This window comes from Siphateles boraxobius, unplaced genomic scaffold, assembly GCF_051911475.1.
Source record: "Siphateles boraxobius isolate OS27281-9 unplaced genomic scaffold, OSU_SipBor_1 53, whole genome shotgun sequence".
NCBI lineage: Eukaryota > Metazoa > Chordata > Actinopteri > Cypriniformes > Leuciscidae > Siphateles > Siphateles boraxobius.
Window position 1 is genome coordinate 1,266,600 of NW_027509175.1, and position 21,790 is coordinate 1,288,389.

General features: G+C 38.1%; 3 protein-coding genes across 5 annotated transcripts; 2 read left to right on the plus strand and 1 right to left on the minus strand.

Annotated features, from left to right (window-relative positions):
- The first annotated feature begins 195 nt into the window (after positions 1 to 195).
- ccdc110 (coiled-coil domain containing 110) lies at positions 196 to 2,837 on the plus strand. 2 transcript variants are annotated; one of them, XM_077204959.1, is made up of 3 exons: positions 384 to 469; positions 923 to 1,967; positions 2,540 to 2,837. In XM_077204959.1, exons 2-3 carry the CDS (start codon positions 1,157 to 1,159, stop codon positions 2,569 to 2,571), a joined length of 843 nt encoding a protein of 280 aa, XP_077061074.1. In that variant the 5' UTR covers positions 384 to 469; positions 923 to 1,156; the 3' UTR covers positions 2,572 to 2,837. The 2 variants fall into 2 exon arrangements, with proteins under 2 accessions (XP_077061073.1, XP_077061074.1); XM_077204958.1 differs by having other exon boundaries at positions 196 to 1,967.
- A 139-nt stretch (positions 2,838 to 2,976) lies between these two features.
- ufsp2 (ufm1-specific peptidase 2) lies at positions 2,977 to 9,926 on the plus strand. 2 transcript variants are annotated; one of them, XM_077204956.1, is made up of 12 exons: positions 2,977 to 3,098; positions 3,282 to 3,360; positions 3,486 to 3,672; positions 3,752 to 3,812; positions 4,052 to 4,206; positions 4,299 to 4,491; positions 5,061 to 5,207; positions 6,374 to 6,538; positions 6,808 to 6,932; positions 7,745 to 7,821; positions 8,239 to 8,363; positions 8,703 to 9,926. In XM_077204956.1, exons 1-12 carry the CDS (start codon positions 3,096 to 3,098, stop codon positions 8,787 to 8,789), a joined length of 1,404 nt encoding a protein of 467 aa, XP_077061071.1. In that variant the 5' UTR covers positions 2,977 to 3,095; the 3' UTR covers positions 8,790 to 9,926. The 2 variants fall into 2 exon arrangements, with proteins under 2 accessions (XP_077061071.1, XP_077061072.1); XM_077204957.1 differs by having other exon boundaries at positions 3,489 to 3,672.
- A 444-nt stretch (positions 9,927 to 10,370) lies between these two features.
- ankrd37 (ankyrin repeat domain 37) lies at positions 10,371 to 12,593 on the minus strand. The gene is made up of 4 exons (XM_077204961.1): positions 12,441 to 12,593; positions 12,087 to 12,242; positions 11,896 to 11,987; positions 10,371 to 10,784 (listed from the first exon to the last, which is right to left on the minus strand). Exons 1-4 carry the CDS (start codon positions 12,462 to 12,464, stop codon positions 10,565 to 10,567), a joined length of 492 nt encoding a protein of 163 aa, XP_077061076.1. The 5' UTR covers positions 12,465 to 12,593; the 3' UTR covers positions 10,371 to 10,564.
- Positions 12,594 to 21,790: the final 9,197 nt, after the last annotated feature.

The following is a 21,790-nucleotide window of genomic DNA, read 5'->3' on the forward strand; positions in this document are numbered from 1 at the left end:
TTTATCTCACAAATCAAATTTTTTGCGAGTTTACATCTAAATTGCGAGATGTAGGCTAAACTCGCAATTGTGATTGGGGGAAAAGTCAGAATTGTGAGATAAAACGTCGCAATTACCTTTTTAATGTTTTATTGTGGCAGAAACAAGCTTGCATGTTCAAATCGACCGATCGTCAAAAACCCTTTATGTATTTACGGGGGGGAAACAATATTCAACAATTACGCGGTTAATGTGTTATCGTTGATATATTACTACTATTCGGCACATGTGATCGATTGAGAAGAATTACTTTGTTTGAAATACAGGAGATGGGTAGGAAAAAACCGAGACGACGTATAGTGACGCGAACCGCACTAGAGGGACTAACATCGCCTTGGTTACCAGATACACTCATCAAACTAACTACTGTAAATGTGAGTCGAAGCAAGAAGAAGTAGGCTATTTCAAATGATTCGTCCTCCTCTTCGCGGTATGTACTTTTTCATCCACAAACAGACGTAGGCCTAGAGAAAGTCCTAAAATGGTACCATTGCCTATAATGCTATAACTAGCCTATAGGCTAAATGATATAGGGCCTGTTATAAATAAATAAAAATATTTACTCTTGCCCTGATCGTTTTAAAATAAAATTTCCCGTTTTTGGTAATTAAAATGATATTAGAATATTAAAACACCTTAGGCCTATTTAATTAAAATATATATTGAACTTGTTTTAATGTAAAAAGACGTTTAGCATTGAAATTAGCATGAAAGTGGCCTATGTTCTGTGCATTCTTTGACAAGTGCAATTGCTTTGTATGAAAGCAAAGTGTGTTGACACCACTACACGTTTTGTACATTTCTAAAATAGTAATTAATTGCATTGGGGTGCTACATTAAATAGCCTGCATTTGAGATAACTAGCCTAGATTATCCTTTTCAGGAATCACATACAAAAGAAAAGAAGTTGCTTAGTGTGGTATAGCAACTACTAACTGGCATCAGTGAACAGGTTGAAAGAGAAAGCGAAAAGCTTTAAGTAGTCCAGATAAAGGAGACACAGCAGATATCATGGAGAAGTGCAGATTTTCAGACAGTAGTTTCAACAGAGCATAAAGACAGTGTGCGGAAACTAAGCAATGCAGTGGTGCCTCTTGAGGACAACTTATTACTGAGTATGAAAGAAAATAAAGCCATGAAACCTGAATCAGGCTGTAATGATTACAGTCTTGCAGCTAAGCCAACTCGTCAATGTCCATTTGAGGTTTATTTAGAAAAGTGCACACAATTAGAGAAGGAAAACCTAGAGTTTAAGAAGAAGCTTAAAAAGACAGAGAAGTATTCCAAGGAATGCAAAACAGAGCTGCAGAGATTTGTGAAGAGGTTTAAAGAGTTTAAGAACATAAACAAAGACCTGGATTCGAAGAACACGCACCTTCTCATTAAAAACCAGCAAATGAGGCAAAGAATTACAGAGGTCTTAAAGCAGAACAAACCTCAGTCCAAAGATCTACTGAGAGTCACCAAATGCTGTGAACACCACTGTCAGGAGAAGCAGCAACTAAGAGAAACAGTCGTTTTACTCCAAGAGGGGGTAAAGAACTTGACAGAACCAGTCGAAACTCAAAGAATAAAACAGGATTCCGAAATCAAGATTGTAACTCAGCTACAACAGGAAAACCAGACTCTAAGAGAGAGACTGGACCTCAACAGTCAGGTCATAAAAGATGCTGAAAGTAGAGCCGAGAGAGTTCAGCAGGAGCTGGATGAGCTTGAGTGTTGTTTGCTCACTGTACATACTGAGAGGAATCTACTGAGACAGGAAGTCAAGAGGCTACATAAAGAATATATCAGCCTCACTAACAGCATCTTACTGCAGCTGAAAGGAAACAGCAAAGCTGCTGGTCTCAGGGGGTTTTCAGGGAAACCCACAGAGAGCAATGCTTTACAGTCACCAGGACAACATCCACCAGTTCCGGATCCTGTAGGTAGGCCTATATGAAAAGCCGGTTTAACATTTGATCCTTAAAACGTAGTAGTATCTACTAGTACGTTTTACTACGTAGTACTACTTATTTTTTCAGATATAGAATGCATTATTAGATTATTAGATACTAGTACTTTTTTTTTAGGTACTCATACCTATTATGTAGATACTATTTATGTATTACATACTAGTATTTATTCATTAGATACTAGTTCTTATTTATTTTAGGTACTTATTAACAGTCCAGTGTAAAGTCCAGGTTCAGAAAGTAAAAGTCCTCCTCAGTATTTTGTTCCAATCACCTGGATTTGCTAATTAGGACAGTTTTTCAGCCAGGAGATAGAACTAATTAGTGAAATCAGCTGGCTGAGTTCATGGGTGGAATAAACATATGACAGGACTTTTAGTTTCTGATCCCTGGACTTTATACCTCTGCTTATTCATTAGATACTCGTACTATTAGTTAGCTATTAAGACTAAGACCCATTAGTTAAGCCTGTCACATGGTTTACATTTTAATGATGATCATTATTTACAAATTAACTTTATTTTGTACTGTTTTCTTACTGATAGGAGGAGACATGACAGATAAAGGTGGAATTTGAAGAGACCGAACCAAGGAGAATGAGGAAATAAAAGTGTTGATATGTACTTAATCTTATTTTTCCATATTTTTATTGTTATTTTGAATTGTATTCAATTATTATTATTATTCATTCTAAAATGAATATCTATTGGTGAAAAAGTTTATTAACAATATTCTGTCATTAATGCTGTATGTTTATTGGTATGTTTTTTCCTCTCTGTCCCCCACAAATTCTGTCTCTCTTTACTGTTAAAGGCTGAAAATAAAATAAAAAATCTCAAGCAATATTACTTGTTCTTAAAGTCTAGAAAACAATATTACTTTTTTCCCATACGATTCACAATTACGATCAATTATAAAACAGCAAAGTAGGATTGTTTACACATTGAGCAGTCACGTTCAGGTCAGCAGGGGGCAGTAAGAGACTTTTCCCTGTGATACGACATCACTTACGCGAGGAAGATGTGGACATGTTATGATACGTCATCATGTCAGCCTGCTGGTGACAGCCGCAGAATTTGATCCTTGATCGAGGGGATTAAAATGGTAATATGCTTCTCTTTTTTTAAAAAAACATGTATTCCGTGTAACGGTATTTGCACACTATGGTAATATAATATGAACTAGCCTTTTGTCAACATATGCTTCAGAGAGAAGTACATACATAGGCTAATGAACTCAATTATTAATATCTTAAGTAGTTAATGGTGTGTATTTTGATTCCCTAAGGTTTATTCAGAGGAGTGCGCCATTATTTTTCGGTTGAAAGGAATCTTGGAGCTTGCTTGCCAGCTTGACAATCCAAATGGTAAGTCTGCAATTAGAAATGAATGAGCTGGATTTGTATTGGATAAAACGTTTAACTGTCTTTTAGGCATTACATCTAGAATATGCTGGATATGAAAAAAATGTATCTGTGTTTTCTTTTTTTAGCAGGTTCACAAAGTCAAAGCACCATATCAAAAAGTTTTCAGGGCCTCCGATCCAAAGTATCATCAAAAAATATTGTTTTCACTGTCTGTAACAGTCCAATATTAATATGGCCCAACACTGGTTTCCGGTCAAGCATGGAAAGCTTGACAGAAGCATCAGCATGTGGAGACATTCTGCAGTATATAGAGTAAGTGATCAATATTGGTATCTGCATACACTTTCTAGTTTTTCTCAAAACTAAGACACTTTCTTGTTGCTTTTCACAGATCAGATGATGGTGGGAGCAAGAAGACATTAAAAAAGAAAGCTAAGAAAAGATCTGGACATGTGAGAGCCTGTCGCTAGATCAGGGGTTTGCCCTGGATCCCTAAATATGGTGTTCCCTTTTAAAAGAGGAAACCCTATCTTATCATTTTTTATATACATATATATATATATATAACAACCTGAATGTAATGAAGTAACTATCATTAATCTTATGATTACAGACTAGTCTTTAGAAAACTAAACTATTTGAAGGGTGGTGACTGTTAACAGCCAATCTAACATAAACTCTATTTTTCTAGACTGTAGTGAATCTGAAGCTGTTGTTTGAGGTCACAGACCCTGCTGGGAATGAAGCTCCTAGTCTCATCCGAGTGGACACACAGCTGCACAGTGTGAAGATGCCATTGCATTTAGACTGTGTTCTGCCTGTGACCACTGATGAGAGCCTGGCATCGTGAGTGCATTTCTTTTTTCTCAAGTTGTCTTAAAACTGTAAGGTTTGTAAGGAAGTGGTGTTTTTATTGCCGTGCGTGCCCGCCCGTCCAGTGTGTGTACAGGGATGGTGGAGACATTAAGGAAGCAGTTAGCAGAAATGGAAGAGGTGGTGCAGCGGTACAGGAAGGGCTCGTCGTTTCTGGTGCCACAGCCATTTCACTTTCAACTCCCTGAACCAGCTGGACTCACCACTGTAATCTACCCAGCAGGAGTGCCAGACAGCCAGTTGCAGGCGATCAGAGAGGCAAGACAAGCACAGTACTGATTGTCACAAAAGATTTCTATTTCAAATAAATTTTGTTCTTTTGAACTTTTTATTCAGCAAAGAATCCTGTAAACATTTTATCACAGTTTCCACAAACATAAAGAGCCCCACAACTGTTTTTATCACTGATGATCATAAGAAATGTTTCTTGATCACTGAATCAGAATATTACTGTTTTCTGAAGGATCATATCACTGAAGACTGAATGTCTATTAAGACTAATGGCTGTTGATTCAGCTTTGCAATCAGTAATAAATTACATTTTAAAATATATTAAAATAGTTTTTTTTTATTGTGAAATATTATTACAATGTTACCGTTTTTACTATATATTTGATCAAATAAATCTCATGAAGCTTTGGTGAACATAAGATACTTTTTTTCAAAAACATTTTTAAAAAAATCATACCGACCCCAAACTTTGGAACGGTTGTGTACATGCACAACATTTTTAGTAGAGGCAGCACAATATATCTATCCTAACCATTGTTATTTATTAGAAATCCACATATTGTTCTCTAAATCAAGTCAGCTTCTTTTGTATGCAGGATCTGCACAGGAAGTTTGAGTTGCCAAGTGACAGGCCATACCTGAGACGTGCCAATGCCTTTCATTTCCCTGATGCAGCCTATAAAGACGGTTATCTCCGCAATCCCCACATACACCTGAACCCACCCAACATTGAGGATGCTAAGGTGAGACTGTGCTTTAAATGATAGTACACCTACAAATTAAATTCATTTCTTAGTCTCAGGTCATTCCAAACTTTACCTGTGGAACACAAAAAAAGAGTTTTGAAAACTTTTCACACTGCTCTTTTCCATAAAGAGTCTGTTCAAGATCCAAATAGGACAAACATTTGCCAGTATGCATCTTATAAACTCCGAATAAACTATTTGGAGTTTGGACAATTTAAGCTGTTAATCACTGATTCTTCCCTCTCCACTTATTTTAAAAAGGGACTTTTGGTTCGTTCACTTTAAAAAGGGGAACTTTAGAAATCTCAGATTGATGACAAACACCAAACAAGAAAAATGTCTGCATCCAAAATCACATTCTCTCTATGTAAGGCATGAGTGAAGACTCTCAGAAGATGGTAGGGCAGTCACCTCTGTTTTCAGAGGTGAGAAGACCCTTAAGCGAGGTCTTAAGGGTAGCCATAAAGTTCCTTTTGTTCCTCTTTCAAAACAACAATTGACAAGAGATTTCTTTGAAAAGAGCACTATAAAACTGCCAGCCAAATCTTCCTCTTTGTCTCACTCACTTTGCAGCTTGACTGTGTGGTTGACTGAGTCCTATTCTTGCAAGAATAAATAATACTTTTTAAAAGAAAATTCGAAGTGTCTCCTACGCAGTGATAATTGTTTAATTGAATTTTTGCCACAACAAGTAGGTATACTTATTTTGACAAAGTAATTTGCAATCACTAAAAACCATATGTTCTATATAGAATAAATGTGTGTAGTATGAATGTACTCCGAATGTACATTACTCGCCATATCACTGTCACATGACCTACCAGCATCAGTTACTTCACTGCCATTCACAAATCTTCTCCCATGGCCTCGTGGGATATTAAAGTGTCCAGTGTATGCACACTTCAAAATCTTGTTGGAATTACTAAGTCCTCCGGGTACTTTTTGCCTAGTCTTTCATGAGTACTGTGAATTCGGACTTACTACTCTTGTGAGTAGTGACTGAGTTGGTAAATAATGGCAAGATTTTCATTTGTGCATGAACTATCCCCATGAAAGGGGGTTGAATATGTTCATGAGCACTTTTTAAAGTGCCAACTCTCTTGATGCCAATACTAGTAAGTTTAACAAATCAAACTCTGTCTTTTTCTTCTCTATCTCTCTAGCTGTATCTGGTACAGGGTGTGTACATTTATCATCACTACATGCAGGATCGTGTGGATGATGATGGCTGGGGATGTGCATATCGTTCCCTTCAGACTATCTGCTCCTGGTTCCAGCAGCAAGGATATGTGGAGACAGCTGTTCCCACACACACGCAGATCCAGCAGGTAAACAAAACTGTCACGTTATGGCAACTCTGGCCCTCGAGGTCAAATTTCCTGCAGTTTATCTCCAAACTCTAAGTCACCTGCCTGTAACTTTCTAGTAATCCTGAAGACCTTAGCTTATTCAGGTGTGCTTGATTTGTGTTGGAGCAAAAAGTGGACCTTGAGAGTTGAAAACCCCTGCTATATGGGATGGTGTTAAGTTTTGTTGTCTCGTTATATAGATTTAAGAGGAACTGCCCTTATAATCTATACATTTGTTGGTTTGTCAGGCTCTTGTGGATGTTGGGGATAAAGAGCCACGTTTTGTGGGTTCACGTCAGTGGATCGGCTCCATTGAAGTTCAGGTTGTCCTTAACCAACTGCTGGGGGTCACCTCAAAGATCCTGTTTGTCAGGTAGAAAGAGGTTTTGTATGTTTATTATTTAGGGTGATTATGCATATTTCCTTTATAATGGGTAGGATATGTTGGGGTGGATTCTGAAAAAAATTAGATACAAGTAAGCTATCCATTTTGGTTAAAAGCTGGAATACTCTTAAAATTTGGTCAGATTGACCAACTGTAAACACTAGCCCCCAGTTTCACAGACAAAGCTTAAGCCTAGTCCCAGACTAAAATGCATGTTGAGCTGTTTTAACTAAAAGCAACTTGCACTGACCTACATTAAAATGTGTCACTGCCATTGTTTTGAATTAAGATGTACACCACCAGTAATGTTTTTTTTCTAAGGCATGTTTATAAAAGCTTCTTAAATGTCCTAACTGAACTAAAGTTTAATACTGGCTTAATCTAAACCCTGCTTGTGAAACCTGAAAAATCTGGTAACGTGATCTTTAGAGGTTTAAGTCTTTTAAAACGCAACAAAAACTAATGCAGAAACATATAAAAAAAGACCACAATATGTGTTCTAAAATCAGCTGATAATAATAAATATGTTTGATATCCTGCAACTGGTTGGAATGAAGTATAAAGTGATTAAATTTGAGTCTGTCCATCGTATAATACGTGATTTCCTGTGAAATGCTCAAAGTTTGTCTCTGACTTTCTGTAACTAGCTTCAAATTTTTTAGACTGTTAATCGGGTCAAATATCTAGGCAAAAGTCGTGTGATGTATTCCAGCCTTAGGCTTAACTAAAGCTGATCCTAGATTAACAATGAAAGTTTCTGAATGGCTTGATTTGTAAAAATGGTTGTCTTTCTGTTAAAGTCAGGGATCTGAGCTGGCAACCAAGGGCAGAGAGCTGGCCAACCACTTCCAGATTGAAGGAACTCCTGTCATGATTGGTGCGTTAAAAATATCTTCAACTTGTGATTGAATGGGAGAAAGGTTTTTCCCCCAAAAAAGTATATTATAATCAACTTCTGATCTGGTATACTTGTCAAAAGTGATAATAAGAAATGTTTCTTGAGCACCAAATCTGCATAAGAATGATTTCTGAAGGATCATGTGAGTAATGGCTGCTGTAAATTAAGCTTTGCCTTTACAGGAAAAAAATAAATTTTAAAATATATTAAAATAGAAAAGTTATTTTAAATTGTAAAATCAACAATAATGCTGCTTTTATTGTATTTTTGAGCAAATAAATGTGAGCATAAGATACTACTTTCAAAATGTGAAGAAATAAAACATTGTCACTTTTTTTATGCAATTTACTGTTTTGCTTTTTTAGATGTTAAAGCTTGCTAATTCTTTCTCACCAGGTGGGGGGGTACTTGCACACACTATTCTAGGTGTAGCGTGGAGTGAGAACTCTGGACAAATACGGTTTCTTATCCTGGACCCTCACTATACTGGTGGAGAGGACTTGCAAACCATCACTGACAAGGTACATTTAACAACACCACTACATCTGTCTGGCCAGTCCTAATAAAAACAAACTACTTAAAAAAATAAATAAAAGTGTTCTTTCTTCCATTACATCCAGACACAGATGGGATTTAAAGTGTAACGTTGTTTAAAACATCACTTACTTTTTCAGGTATTAACACCTGTTTAAATGGTGTCAGATAAAACTGACAGATTTAGCTGCACCTAGAGTGTCCTTAATATCCTATTTACGTTGGCTCCCACGTTAGTGTATTATGATTTATATAATTTGTGAATCGATTGCTCTGTGTTTTTTTTTTTTAAGTAGGTCATTTGTTAATGTGTATGTTTCCTTCAGGGCTGGTGTGGATGGAAGGGGCCAGAGTTCTGGGATCAAAATGCCTATTACAACCTCTGCCTTCCCCAGAGACCAAAGACCATCTGAGTCACGTGCACAACACTTATTCACTCCTCCTGCGAGTCCATGGATTCACAGGAAGTCTCATTGTTTTTAATGAGTACAAAGCAATATGTCACACTAAAAAGTGATTTATCATGTATTACCCATTGTCCTCCTTACAATGTTCTAAACGTTCATGCCTATTTTAACATCCGTTTTCAGTCACGCTAAAGATCGCATTGATACGGCCTCATGATGTGATTTTACAATCAGGCTATAAATGGGTGATCCTTTTTTATTTTTTTTATACAATCACCAGGACACATTTCTCAGTACTCACAGTAGGTCTTTTTGTCAAAACTCTTAACAGTTTTCTTAACCAACTTCCAGTTTGGCACAGCAGTAGTTACTTTCACATCCAAAATGCTCTAATACCAAAATATTTCATATATGCCTCAAATCAACTCAGTCAACTCTAGCAAAGGTTTCACCCAACAAACACACTTTGTCACGCATTTAACAATGACCAAAAAAACAGTAACAGGTAGCATTATAGTTTTCTTTTAAAACATTACTTTACAGAACAACAAAAATTATATCTACTGTTTGGAATTCACTGCAGTATAAGTTTTATGGTCCATGTTTTTATTACAGTATAAAATAAAAATTTTGTATAAATGGTTATTAAACAAAGTCTAACACCTTTGTAGATGTTCAGCTGGACCTACTTGTTGTTTTGTTTTTTTTACATTTGTAATATATTTCAATATAATATAACTAGTAAATTTAAAAAATTTAAATATAAAACTAGTAAAATAAACGTATTTACACGTGCCAATTGGCCTGTAGGTACAGGGTTTTGGCTGTGCTTGTGTCTAAGTGAGAAAAACGGTAAAAAGTACAGTAGTCACTGGATTTTGTGCCAAAGCAATGGGAAAATTATCAACAGTGTAGCCCACATAGAATGCTGTTGTGCTGACTGTATGAAGAGTTTTTAGAATTGGGTCTTTGTGATTGTAAAAAAAAAAAAAAAAGTAATATCTGACATACTGTAATATCCTTCAAACTAACCCGAGTTTGAGTTCCTCATACATCAAATTCCCAAGATATCTTTGAACCGTCTTGAACAGCAGCTAAAATCTCTTTCAGATCATGGAATAAACTCCTAAAACATTTTAAAAACAGTTGTCAAAGCATGTCACATATTCCCTTAATATTTGCCACCACATTTTTAAGTCATGTTTTACCTTAGTTGTTTATATAGACAAAAAATTTCACATACATTAACAACTAATCTAGCCTTATGAAGAATGTCTTGATTAGCCAAGCTTGGCAGCAAGTCAGTTGCCTTCTGTTTTGCTCATTCATATCCACTTATTTCTACGGTCCCCAACTGACTGTCATAAAACCCAGAAAGGGTTAATATGATTGATTCACAAGACGTATGTGATCCAAGTTAAATGTTGCACCTTTTCCAGTGAGACTCCCAGAAGTTGCAATCTCCACATTTAAAGAAAATGTTCTGCTTTTGCCTTGATTGCCATCTGCTCTGTGTTTTGGCAGGTATATGTGTGAGAAGCACACTCCACTCTGAGCAGATCTACAGTGTCAGTGATTCGCTTGAACTTAAGACCCCAAATCACTGACCCCAGAACAGGTTCAATTTATCTTCACTGTTGAGGCTACAGTAAGCTCAATACCAAATGTCCACAGGTAGTTCAGACTCTGAGGGCGTACTGACACAACATCTGTTTACCAATCGGTCATGGATAAACAGCCTAGATGTTACTTGAAATTCTCTCTCTTTATGAGAGCATTGATCACCAGTCCTTTGCTTTCTTCCCGTCTTGAGCACTGGATCCTGCACGGCCTCTCTTCTGTCCCGCGAGAGTGCTGCTTAGCACATGGCGTTCAGCGAGAGGTGATGAAGTGTTCTTCAGGTCCTGAGTTCTGCGATGCATGTTTAAAAACCTCCCGCATTCCTCGAACCCACAAGACCATGCAATTTCTTCAGCGGTCTGTCCAGCTTTGTTACAAATGCTGAACAGAAGGGTAAAAAATTATAATTGGAAAAGTGTTCATATTCATAAGAACACTGTTGTTGAGGATGATGTTTGCATTAACAGGTAAATAATGGAGCATTCCTGTTATGTTTAAGCTTTTTTAAACTTCTTAAAATCAATATGCATGTGTATGTCTATAATATATGGTGTTCCAGACTTTAATTATGCACTAAGACAATCTCAAGCACAAACTATTAACTGGGCATGAGTTTGATTGAGAGAGTTAACTTTTTTTATCCAGCAAGGACGGTTTGAATTGATCAAATTGACTTACACTGTTTAAAAAAATCTATTTTAAATAAATTCTGCTCTTTTGAATATTCTATTCATCAAATAATCTGAAATGTTTCCACAAAAATATTAACTAGCACAACTGTTTTCAACGCTGACAGACTGGAGTAATTTAGCTCTGTCATCACAGGAATATTACAATTTAAATGTTATTTTAAAATGATATCACAATAAGATTTCTTTTTAATCAAATACATGCTTGGTAATCATAAGAGACTTATTTCAAAATTATTACAAAAAAACTAAACTTGTGAATGGTATAGCACTATATAAAATAAATACTGTAGGCTACAACATTTTCCAATGTCTTTTCTTTTAAAAAAACATTTATTACAAATTGTGGTATACCTTTTTACCAGAAAGAAATATTAAATATATCACACAAGTGAGACAACCCTAATACCTTAAAGCGTCCGTAAACAATTTAAAAAAAATTCTCAAGAAAAAAAAAGTTTCAATTATTTGATAATAAATAATTAACAATTCTAATAATTGACGACAGGGCGTTGAATTATTAGAAAAATAAGGCACACCCGATGTGGTCACGACGCGAAGCTAAACGTCAGTTATTTCTTACTTCACTCCTATGGTCACGTACCCATTAAGCTAATTGTGATAGGTCAACTATGATTTCCAACCAATATGACTAGAGTATAGAGACATTAAATGTACCGCATTGCAAGAACGACATTATAATACTAATTTGAACTATCCAAATAGGCTACTGTGGTTATGTTTCTCTCTCTGTCAAACAAACGCTAGGAGGAACACCAATCCAACCTCCCATATGCACTTACTCGAAATGTGCATCCCTCGCCATCAGCACACTGATGCACTCCAAACTACCCGCTCTGGCTGCTTTATGAATGGGTGTCTCTCCACTTGCGTCCTTAAAAACACACAGAGAAGATTGGCATGATAAACAACAGAAACCCAAGTAACTACTGCTGGGTTAAGGTGTTTTAATACGTTTTTAGAGGAGACGTACCTGCTGGTTTGCATCTGCACCGGTTTGCAGCAGCCAAAGCAAGCAGAAAGCCTGACCTCCGCATGCCGCGAGATGCGCAGGAGACTGTCCGTGTCCCGGACCATTCACACCGTTCACAGCAAACCCGCTTTCAAAGAGATTACTTGGACAGTCTTGCTGAATGGAGATTCAATGAAACCACATTTCAACCAAAATACTTGTGATTTTCTTAAAGCGCGTTATGAAATGATTTTGACAAATAGAATCGCTTTCGTTACGGTGTCATACATCTCTGAGATAGCATTTTTAGCGACTTGGTCAAACATAGCGCTATCCTTTTATTCTCATAATAGTATTTTAATTACATTGACTTACCGACTCTGTCTCAAGCAAAAACATAGCTGTTGTCTGGATAATTCAACAAAGAATAATGCCGTAGGCTAAAAAAGTTTCGTTAGGCGTGACAGCTATTCCGCTGCTAAAAAAACCAGTGTTGTAAAATCAAACAAGCACACATGCATGTTCAATAAAAAGGAGAAGTGTAAAATCTATTTACACCACATGGTTCTTTGATGCTGACCTATCAGAATCAAGAATAGGCAATCATTGTCACGTGACTATGCATCAATCCGCCTACAGCTAGCGAACAAGCTGTGTGCAGTTCCACACGTAGGCACTTTGTTCATCAATTCACAGCGTACTCTGCTTTTAATAAGTAGATTTAATAATGCCACTGTTTACATTGTGGTGTTCCGAAAAAAAAAATATTTAGCTTATTTGAGAAAAAAAAAACCTTTTTAAATTGAAGTGGGTTTTGGACAGAGACAAATTACACCAATGATTTTGTTGGGTTGTTCTCAGAAATTGTGCTTTTTTCTTTCGAGTTTATTATTATTTGTCATCTGCTGCTTTCCCAAATAATGTCAACACTCTTTTCTTTGCTGCAGAATTACAATAGGCTACATTGCATCACAAATGAGGTTGAACAAAACTAAAAATGTAAAACCTTACAGTTTATATAATATAAAATCTTAATAAATGTAAACCCGCTGGTGCAGTGTGGCACTGTTCGACATTGTCCTTCACCTGGTCATGTAGGCTACACGTGTAAATATGTTTCCAAATTTATTATAGCTAATGACAAATGATGGCAATCTGGGATTGTGGACTTGCAAGTCTGGCCTTGCATGGTGTGAGGATGATGGATCTTCTGTCATGCCACTTGTGCCAAGTAAACATGAAAGGGGCTTTGAGGGAATGTTATGTGCTGAACGCCCTACTTTAAGAATGAGCATCATTAAACATGCACCAGTTGTCAAGTAATATCCCAGACAAAGGCAATGCTTGTTTAACAGCTTAATTAATGTTATGAAACAGATAATACAGCTCAGAGGGTTAATGTGGAGTGGTTGATTTGTCATTGACATCACCAAGTAGGATAAATGAATGCATAGATGTGATTTAGTACAAAACAACATTTAGTCAAAACAATATTAGACAATGAAAATTAGTTAATGACAATATATAATTTGACTTGCATTTAATTGTTGTGCTTAATTTTCTTTTCTGTTTTAAATTTATTGATATTGATTGAATAATTTTGTTCAGTCATTCATGACAGTTGACGGTAGGCATTGACTTCCATAGCATTGTTTCCCTATATTGTGGAAGTCAATGGCTACCGTCAACTGTCTGGTTACCAACATTCTTCAAAATATCATATTTTGTGTTCAACAGAAGAAAGAAACTCATACACGTTTAAAACAACTTGAGGGCGAGTAAATGGTGACACATTTTCATTTTTGGGTGAACTATACGTTTAAGTTTGGTATCTTTTTAAAGACGCCACTTGACAGATTATTGCTGAAGTGAAAAATGTTTTTTGTTATGAAAAATGCACAATATTACTATTTGCAATTTTTAAATGAAATAGGCTGTATATTTTCCAAAACAAGTTTTACTCTAAAATTGCGAGTAAATCAAAACCATACATCTATACAAGTTGTGTTCCAAATTTGAGGTTGATATCTCAAAAAAATAGCTTTCAGAAAGATTTAGTTTGGGCGCAATACCAAACATTTCCACTTGATGAAATTCCTTCCCCATTAATTTCCAATGAACGCGGACTGACTATTTTTTTCAGCCCCATTTAACCTTTTCAAATATGTGTGTGTGTGTGTGTGTGTGTGTGTGTGTGTGTGTGTGTGTGTGTGTGTGTGTGTGTGTGTGTGTGTGTGTGTGTGTGTGTGTGTGTGTGTGTGTGTGTGTGTGTGTGTTCACATAGTAAGTGCCAAAACCTCCTTTACCAATGCTGGTTCTCAATTCGCCTACTTATACTACGTCCTAAAAGTATGTACTCTTTTTTTGTAAAGAAAAGATACTTTTGAGTATGTAGCAAGTAGACAATTTGGACAAACTATCACGTCATACAATTGCGTCTTTAATGGTTTCTCTCTGTCGCATCCTGTCACAGTAAACTGATCTGTCAATCATCTTGTCACAGTTAAAATTCTCCACATTTCATTTAATTTAATTTGCTAAGCAGGGCTGAGCCTGGTTGGTACTTGGATGGGAGACCTCCTGACAAAACCAGGTTGCTGTTGGAAGAGGTGTTAGTGAGGCCAGCGTTCACCCTGTGGTCTGTGTGGGTCCTAATGCCCCAGTATAGTGACGGGGACACTATCGACGCTTTTCCACTGCATGGTACATTACGGTTCGGTTCGGTATGGCACGCTATGACGCTTTTCCCCTGCATGGTACGGTACGGCTCGGCTCGGTACGGCTCACTTGTGGCGCTTTTCCACTGCATGGTACGGTACGGTACGGCTCGCTTCGGCTCACTTTAAATGGTACCTCCTCTGTTGAGGTTCCAAGCGTACCGTACCGATACTAAAATGTGACGTGGAAACACTGCAGATCACTGATTGGTCAGACAGACAGAATCGTCACTACCAGCGTCATTGTATTTGCGAGACATCAAACCCGCTAGATTTAAATAGCCAGTAACAGCCACCGCTATAGCACCTGTTTTAAAACTACTTGCTTGAAGAAAAAAAACTTCCAAAAAAGAAATGGCTGAATCGTGGTCAGTGGACGAGAAGCGCAGACGTTCCTCTTGTTGGTTGCCGAGGAGCGGTTAAACTATAAAGATCAATCATAATCCCACTCACTTTGAAGCGGTACTAACTGCAGTGGAAAAGCAACCGAGCTAAAGCGAACCGAGCCGTGCCGCACCGAGCCGAGTCGTACCACGCAGTGGAAAAGCGAAGCAAGCCGAACCGTGCCGCGCCGAGCCGAACCGTACTGAGCCGTACCATGCAGTGGAAAAGCGTCATATACTGTCAAAAGAGCACCGTACTTCGGATGAGACGTTAAACCGAGGTCCTGACTCTCTGTGGTCATAAAAAATCCCAGGATGTCCTTTGATAAAAGAGTAGGGGTGTAACCCCGGCATCCTGGCCAAATTTGCCCCTTGGCCTCTGTCCATCATGGCCTCCTAATCATTCCCATATACTGACTGGCTTCATCACTGTCTCCTCTCCACCAGTAAGCTGGTGTGTGGTGGGCGTTCTGGCGTAATATGGCTGCTATCGCATCATCCAGGTGGTTGCTGCACATTGGTGGTGGTTGAGGAGATCCCCCCTTCCATTTAAAGCGCTTTGAGTACCCAGAAAATGGGTTGTGGGTAATATTAGCCGTTATAGTGACTGAAAATCCAAAAATCGAGAATAGTAGATCATCCGGGGACTTCTGGCATACTCTTTTCAACATACTATGCAATTGGGACACACTTATTTCAATCTCACATACTGATTAGGATGGATTGTATGAACATTGAGACTCAGGGCTAGTACCATTCCGATGAAGAAAGAAAAAAAAATTTTGGGGGTCTAGTTGTAACAAAATAGCTGTGCAAAAACAGGAAGACATTAAAAACACATTAAATTAATTGCTTGCATTGCCATATATCAGCAAGGGTTAGCTAGAGTAAATACATAAAAAGCGAAAATACATAAAGCAGGCGGCCTCGCTCTCTCTCTTCTCGGGCTCCGTTTAACTCCACTTTAAGACACACTTGCAAACTTCTCTAAGTACTTCCCCTCGAGGGAATCCCCACCGCCATTTTGAAATGCGTTCAACTTTATCAAGTGGACGAGGGAAGATTATTTGGACAAACGCTCGTCCCCTCGATTTTGACAGAGGAACACAGTATCTACTATGTCTACTCATAGGCTGCATCCGAAATCCTTTCCTACTATATAGTAGTGAAAAACATATAGGCTACATGACAAAAGTAGACCTACTCATAAAATAGTAGGCAAAAAGTACCCGGATAACCGACTTCTTACGGCAAGATTCTGAAGTGTGCATACGATTGACACTTTTATTATCCCATGGCCACCAGGAGAGGATTTATGAATGGCAGTGAAGCGACGCAACTGATGCTGGTTCAAGTTGGTCACGTGATAATGACAATGTCTAATGTAGTACGTCCAGATTACATTCATACTATAGAACATACTTTTTAGCAGCCCCCTTTAACATTACTTATTGAAAATAAGTAACCAAGAGAGTATGTGATTTCCGACGCTGCTGTACACTTAGCTACTCCACAATGATTGTGACGTCACAGCAGCTTAATTTACCCTCACCCAACATAACATTTAATCACATTTAATACTTGTAGCTACCTTAAGATGACTGTTTTTAAACACAGTTATAGATTATTGTATTGTTATATTTTTGTTTGTGTGTGTTTTAATGTTATAAATATAATTAACATTTGTTTATATTAAAACTTTTAGCAGCCCAAGCATACAGGATATAGAATGGTACGTAAAACTAATTCATAAGGAAAAAATAAACAAATAATAAATCGGTAAATAATAAATCAGCTTCATTGCAGATTCCAAGTGATAATGGGGTTTATTGGCGTTCCATTCACAACACAAGTGTTCCGCCAGTAGTGGGCACTCGTGCCACGTAAGCTAAGCAATGACGTAAATGAGATCAGTAAATGAGATGGAGGGAAATTAGCGAAGGAAGGGAATAAATAGGGATAACGTTAGTTCACCCAAAATGGAAAATTCTGTCAATACCCACACTCATATCTGTTGATATATAAAGCGATCGAGTCTCTTCAGAAAATTTGGAGTAAACGGCTCAATTCTCCAATAGTCACAGGGCTCTCAAGTCTCAGACACACGCATTTCAACCGTCCACACGCTCACACGCCACACCTTGTATTTCTCAAGCTGAGGAGTAAGGGAACTTGTCTCGCTATACAATGGACGAGGCGCATGCAAACGGAGGGAAGTTCTCTGCCGAGTTCATAGCATCTGTCTCGAGTTATACAGAGTTAAATGTTAGCTACCAGCCAATCAGAAATTAGAATTAGTTGTTTCCGGGTAAATTATGTGTTCCCGCTGCAAGCACGTTCATTACTAGACAACACGCGCACACACGGAGTGGAAGTTGAAAGAGCACGATCTGATGAATGCGGTTTGCGGACATCTTCATTTTTTTTTTTTAGCATTTTGATTTTACGATTCCTGGACGATATCTCTTGCCTGTGATCAAAGACAGTGAGAGCTGATGTTGAGGAGTATAGCCAAATTCGTGCTAAATTATTTTTGATGCATTCAAAAACTCTCCAACTGCTTTTAAAGGGGTCATCGGATGCACTTTTATATGGTATTTGCAAATAAATGTGTCTTTGCAGTGTGTGGACACAATCACCATGCAATGAAAAAAATCCATTCACTTTTTTTTAATCCTTTAAAAAGCCAAAAAGTTGTTGCTCATTATCATTTAAAGATCCAACTTAGATCCAACTTTGCGAATCTCGGCTACTAGCCTTTAGTCCGCTAGCATTTCACGCGTGGCCTCGCGCCTACCGACCGTCTTATTTTACACCCGTTTCACTAAAAGGATAAAGGTTATATCCAGCATTTCAGTCCTAAATTAGTAGTGATATTGGTAGTATCACTACTAATTTACTGTTCATCTGTTATAATGGCGAACATATCGGATGTGTGTCTAACGTTACCTCTGAGTGCAGGTGAGGACACATTCGAGCTGATTTCGGTACGATTGGAGCTGGAATCGGTGGAGAAACAGATCCGTGGTCTGCTGGAGAAACAAGCCGACCTGCGGGATCGGCGATCAGCGCTTGAAACGTCACGCGCCGATGCTCATAATTCAGTGGTTAGTAACTTTTTGACTCCGACTTCGTCTACTCCGTGCGTTTCTTGGCCCAGGAGGACGCGATCATCTCTGGCATCATTCACTCCGGCACCGACACAACACCATGGACCCTGGGTGATCCCACAGCGAAAGACACGAGCCAGGACCAGAGCAAGAACCTCACCGCCCCTCCAGGTCTTCGAGATCTCCACCGGAACCGCTTCTTCCCCCTTCGCGAGTCGGAACGCGACGACGCCGTGATCATCGGCAGTTCCATGGTCCGTCATGTCCGCTCTACCTCAGGTAAGGGTACGGTGCGCACTCACTGCTTTCCTGGTGCTCGAGTTCTTGATGTCGCCGCACAGGTTCCCGAGATCCTGAACGGTGACGAGCGCGTCGGAGCTGTTGTGCTGCACACGGGAGTGAATGACATCAGGCTGCGGCAGACGGAGGTTCTGAAGAAGGACTACAAGAGCCTGATCGAGACGGTACGCAGCACAGCGCCTGAGGCAACGATCATCGTGTCTGGACCGCTTCCCACGTACCGACAAGGACAGGAAAGGTTCAGTAGATTATTTGCACTAAATGAATGGTTAATGTCATGGTGTAATGAACAGAAACTGCTCTTTGTAAATAATTGGAATCTGTTCTGGGAGCGACCTAGGCTCTACCATGCTGATGGCCTGCACCCCAGCAGAATCGGAGCGGCTGTTCTGTCGGACAACATCTCCAAGACGTTACATACCGTATGACTAGAAAATCAAAGTCCAAATCACAGTCTTTGCTGTGCCAAATTAATTGATATAAGTAGTGTAGAACATTATATAGAAACTGTGTCTATTCCTCGTTTAGTGAGGCCATATAATAAATCTACTGTAGGATCTAGGAAAAATCTTATTGTAATTAAACCTGAAAATCTAAATATCAGTGAACAAAAACAATTTCTAAAACTAGGTCTTCTAAACATTAGATCGCTCACACCTAAGGCGGTTATTGTAAATGAAATGGTCATGGTCTAGTCCACCAGGATACTGTTATAAGCATGAGCCCCGTCTGATCGGTCGTGGCGGCGGTGTTGCAACAATCTATAGAGATATTCTTAATGTTACTCAGGAAACAGGTCACAGGTTTAATTCGTTTGAAGTACTTGTACTAAATATTACGCTCTTAGATGTAAGAAAGAAATCCCTATTATCTCTAGCCTTGGCTACTGTATATAGACCTCCAGGGCCCTATGCTGATTTCCTAAAAGAGTTTGCGGAGTTTCTCTCAGATCTATTGGTCAATACCGATAAAGCAATAATTGTTGCAGATTTTAACATACACGTAGATAACACAAATGATGCGTTAGGGACTGCGTTTACAGATTTATTAAACTCTTTTGGGGTCAAGCAAAACGTCAGTGGTCCCACTCATCGTCTAAATCATACACTAGAATGAATTATATTATATGGATCCAATCCAACTGATATAGATATTATACCGCAAAGTGACGATCTCACTGATCATCACATGGCAACTTGTATAATACGTACTGCTGAAATTTGTCATGTTGCGCCACGTTATAGACCAGGCAGAACAATCGTTCCAACCACTATAGATAGATTCTCAAATAGCTTACCTGATCTATCTCAGCTGCTCAGTGAACCCAAACTAACAGATGAACTAGAGGAAATGACTAGCAGTTTGAGCACCATTTTCTCTAGTACATTAGATATTGTTGCACCAATTAGATCAAAAAAGGTTAGAGAGAAAACTAAAGCACCTTGTTACAACAGTGCTACGCATGTTATCAAGAGAGAAACTCGTAACTTAGAGCGTAAATGGAAACAAACTAATTTAGAGGTCTTTAGAATCGCGTGGAAAAGACAGTATGTCACGTTATAAAAAGGCTCTAAAAGCAGCCAGGGCTGAGCATCTCCACAAACTAATAGAAAATAACCAAAATAATCCAAGGTTTTTATTTAACACCGTGGCTAGACTAACAAATATACAGACATCACCAGAGCAAAATATTCCGTTACAGTATAGTAGTAATGATTTTATGAACTACTTTAATGAGAAAATAGAAAGCATCCGTAACACAATTGTAAATGTACACTCTTTTATGGTGTCTTATGATTCAGCCTCAATTATCGCCCCTCTGGAACAACTACACCGCTTTACAACTATAGGACAGGAAGAGCTAAATAAACTTATCATTGCAACGAAACCAACAACATGTTTATTAGATCCAATACCCACTAAACTACTGAAAGAAGTGTTACCTGTAGTGGAAGAGCCTCTTCTCAATATTATGAACTCGTCTTTATTTTTAGGTCATGTTCCAAGAATATTCAAGCTGGCAGGAATACAACCTCTCATTAAGAAACCGCAATTAGACCCAAATAACTTAGCAAATTACAGACCCATTTCAAATCTTCCATTTATGTCTAAAATACTAGAAAAAATTGTGTCCGCTCAATTGTGCTCTTTCTTGCAAGAAAATGAGATATATGAAAAATTCCAGTCAGGATTCAGACCGCATCATAGCACAGAAACTGCGCTAGTTAAAGTTACAAATGATTTACTTTTAGCTTCTGACCAAGGCTGTATCTCAATACTAGTTCTACTCGATCTTAGCGCTGCGTTCGACACTATCGATCATAAAATACTCCTGGATCGACTACAAAACTACACTGGTGTTCAGGGACAGGCATTAAGCTGGTTTAGATCGTACTTATCAGACCGTTATCATTTTGTCTGTTTAAATGGGGAAAAATCAAAGATAACGTCAGTAGACTATGGAGTGCCGCAAGGATCGGTGTTAGGCCCTCTGCTATTCTCAATATATATGCTCCCACTTGGTAATATTATAAGAAAACATGGAATTAATTTCCACTGTTATGCTGATGACACTCAATTATATATTTCATCACGGCCAGATGAAAACACTAACTTATCAAATTTGACAGAGTGTCTCAAAGACATAAAATGCTGGATGACGCGTAATTTCCTGCTACTAAATTCAGATAAAACGGAGGTATTACTTATTGGTCCAAAAAACTACCCACAAACTCACTTACAATACAACTTTAATATAGAAGGATGTCCTGTTACTTTATCCACTACAGTAAAAGACCTGGGTGTTATACTAGACCGCAACTTGTCTTTCGAAAATCATATTTCATATGTTACAAGAACAGCCTTTTTCCACCTTAGAAACATTACAAAGCTACTTAACATGCTATCTGTTTCGGATGCAGAAAAGTTAGTTCATGCATTCATGACCTTGAGACTAGATTATTGTAATGCTATATTAGCTGGCTGTCCTGCATCCTCAATAAACAAGCTACAGTTAGTGCAAAATGCAGCTGCTAGAGTTCTTACTAGGTCAAGAAAATATAATCATATAACACCAATTTTATCATCTCTACACTGGTTACCTATCAAGTTCCGTATCAATTACAAAGTACTATTACTGACATATAAAGCCCTAAATGATTTAGCTCCTGTGTATTTAATGGACCTTCTATCGCCCTACAATCCATCGCGTTCTT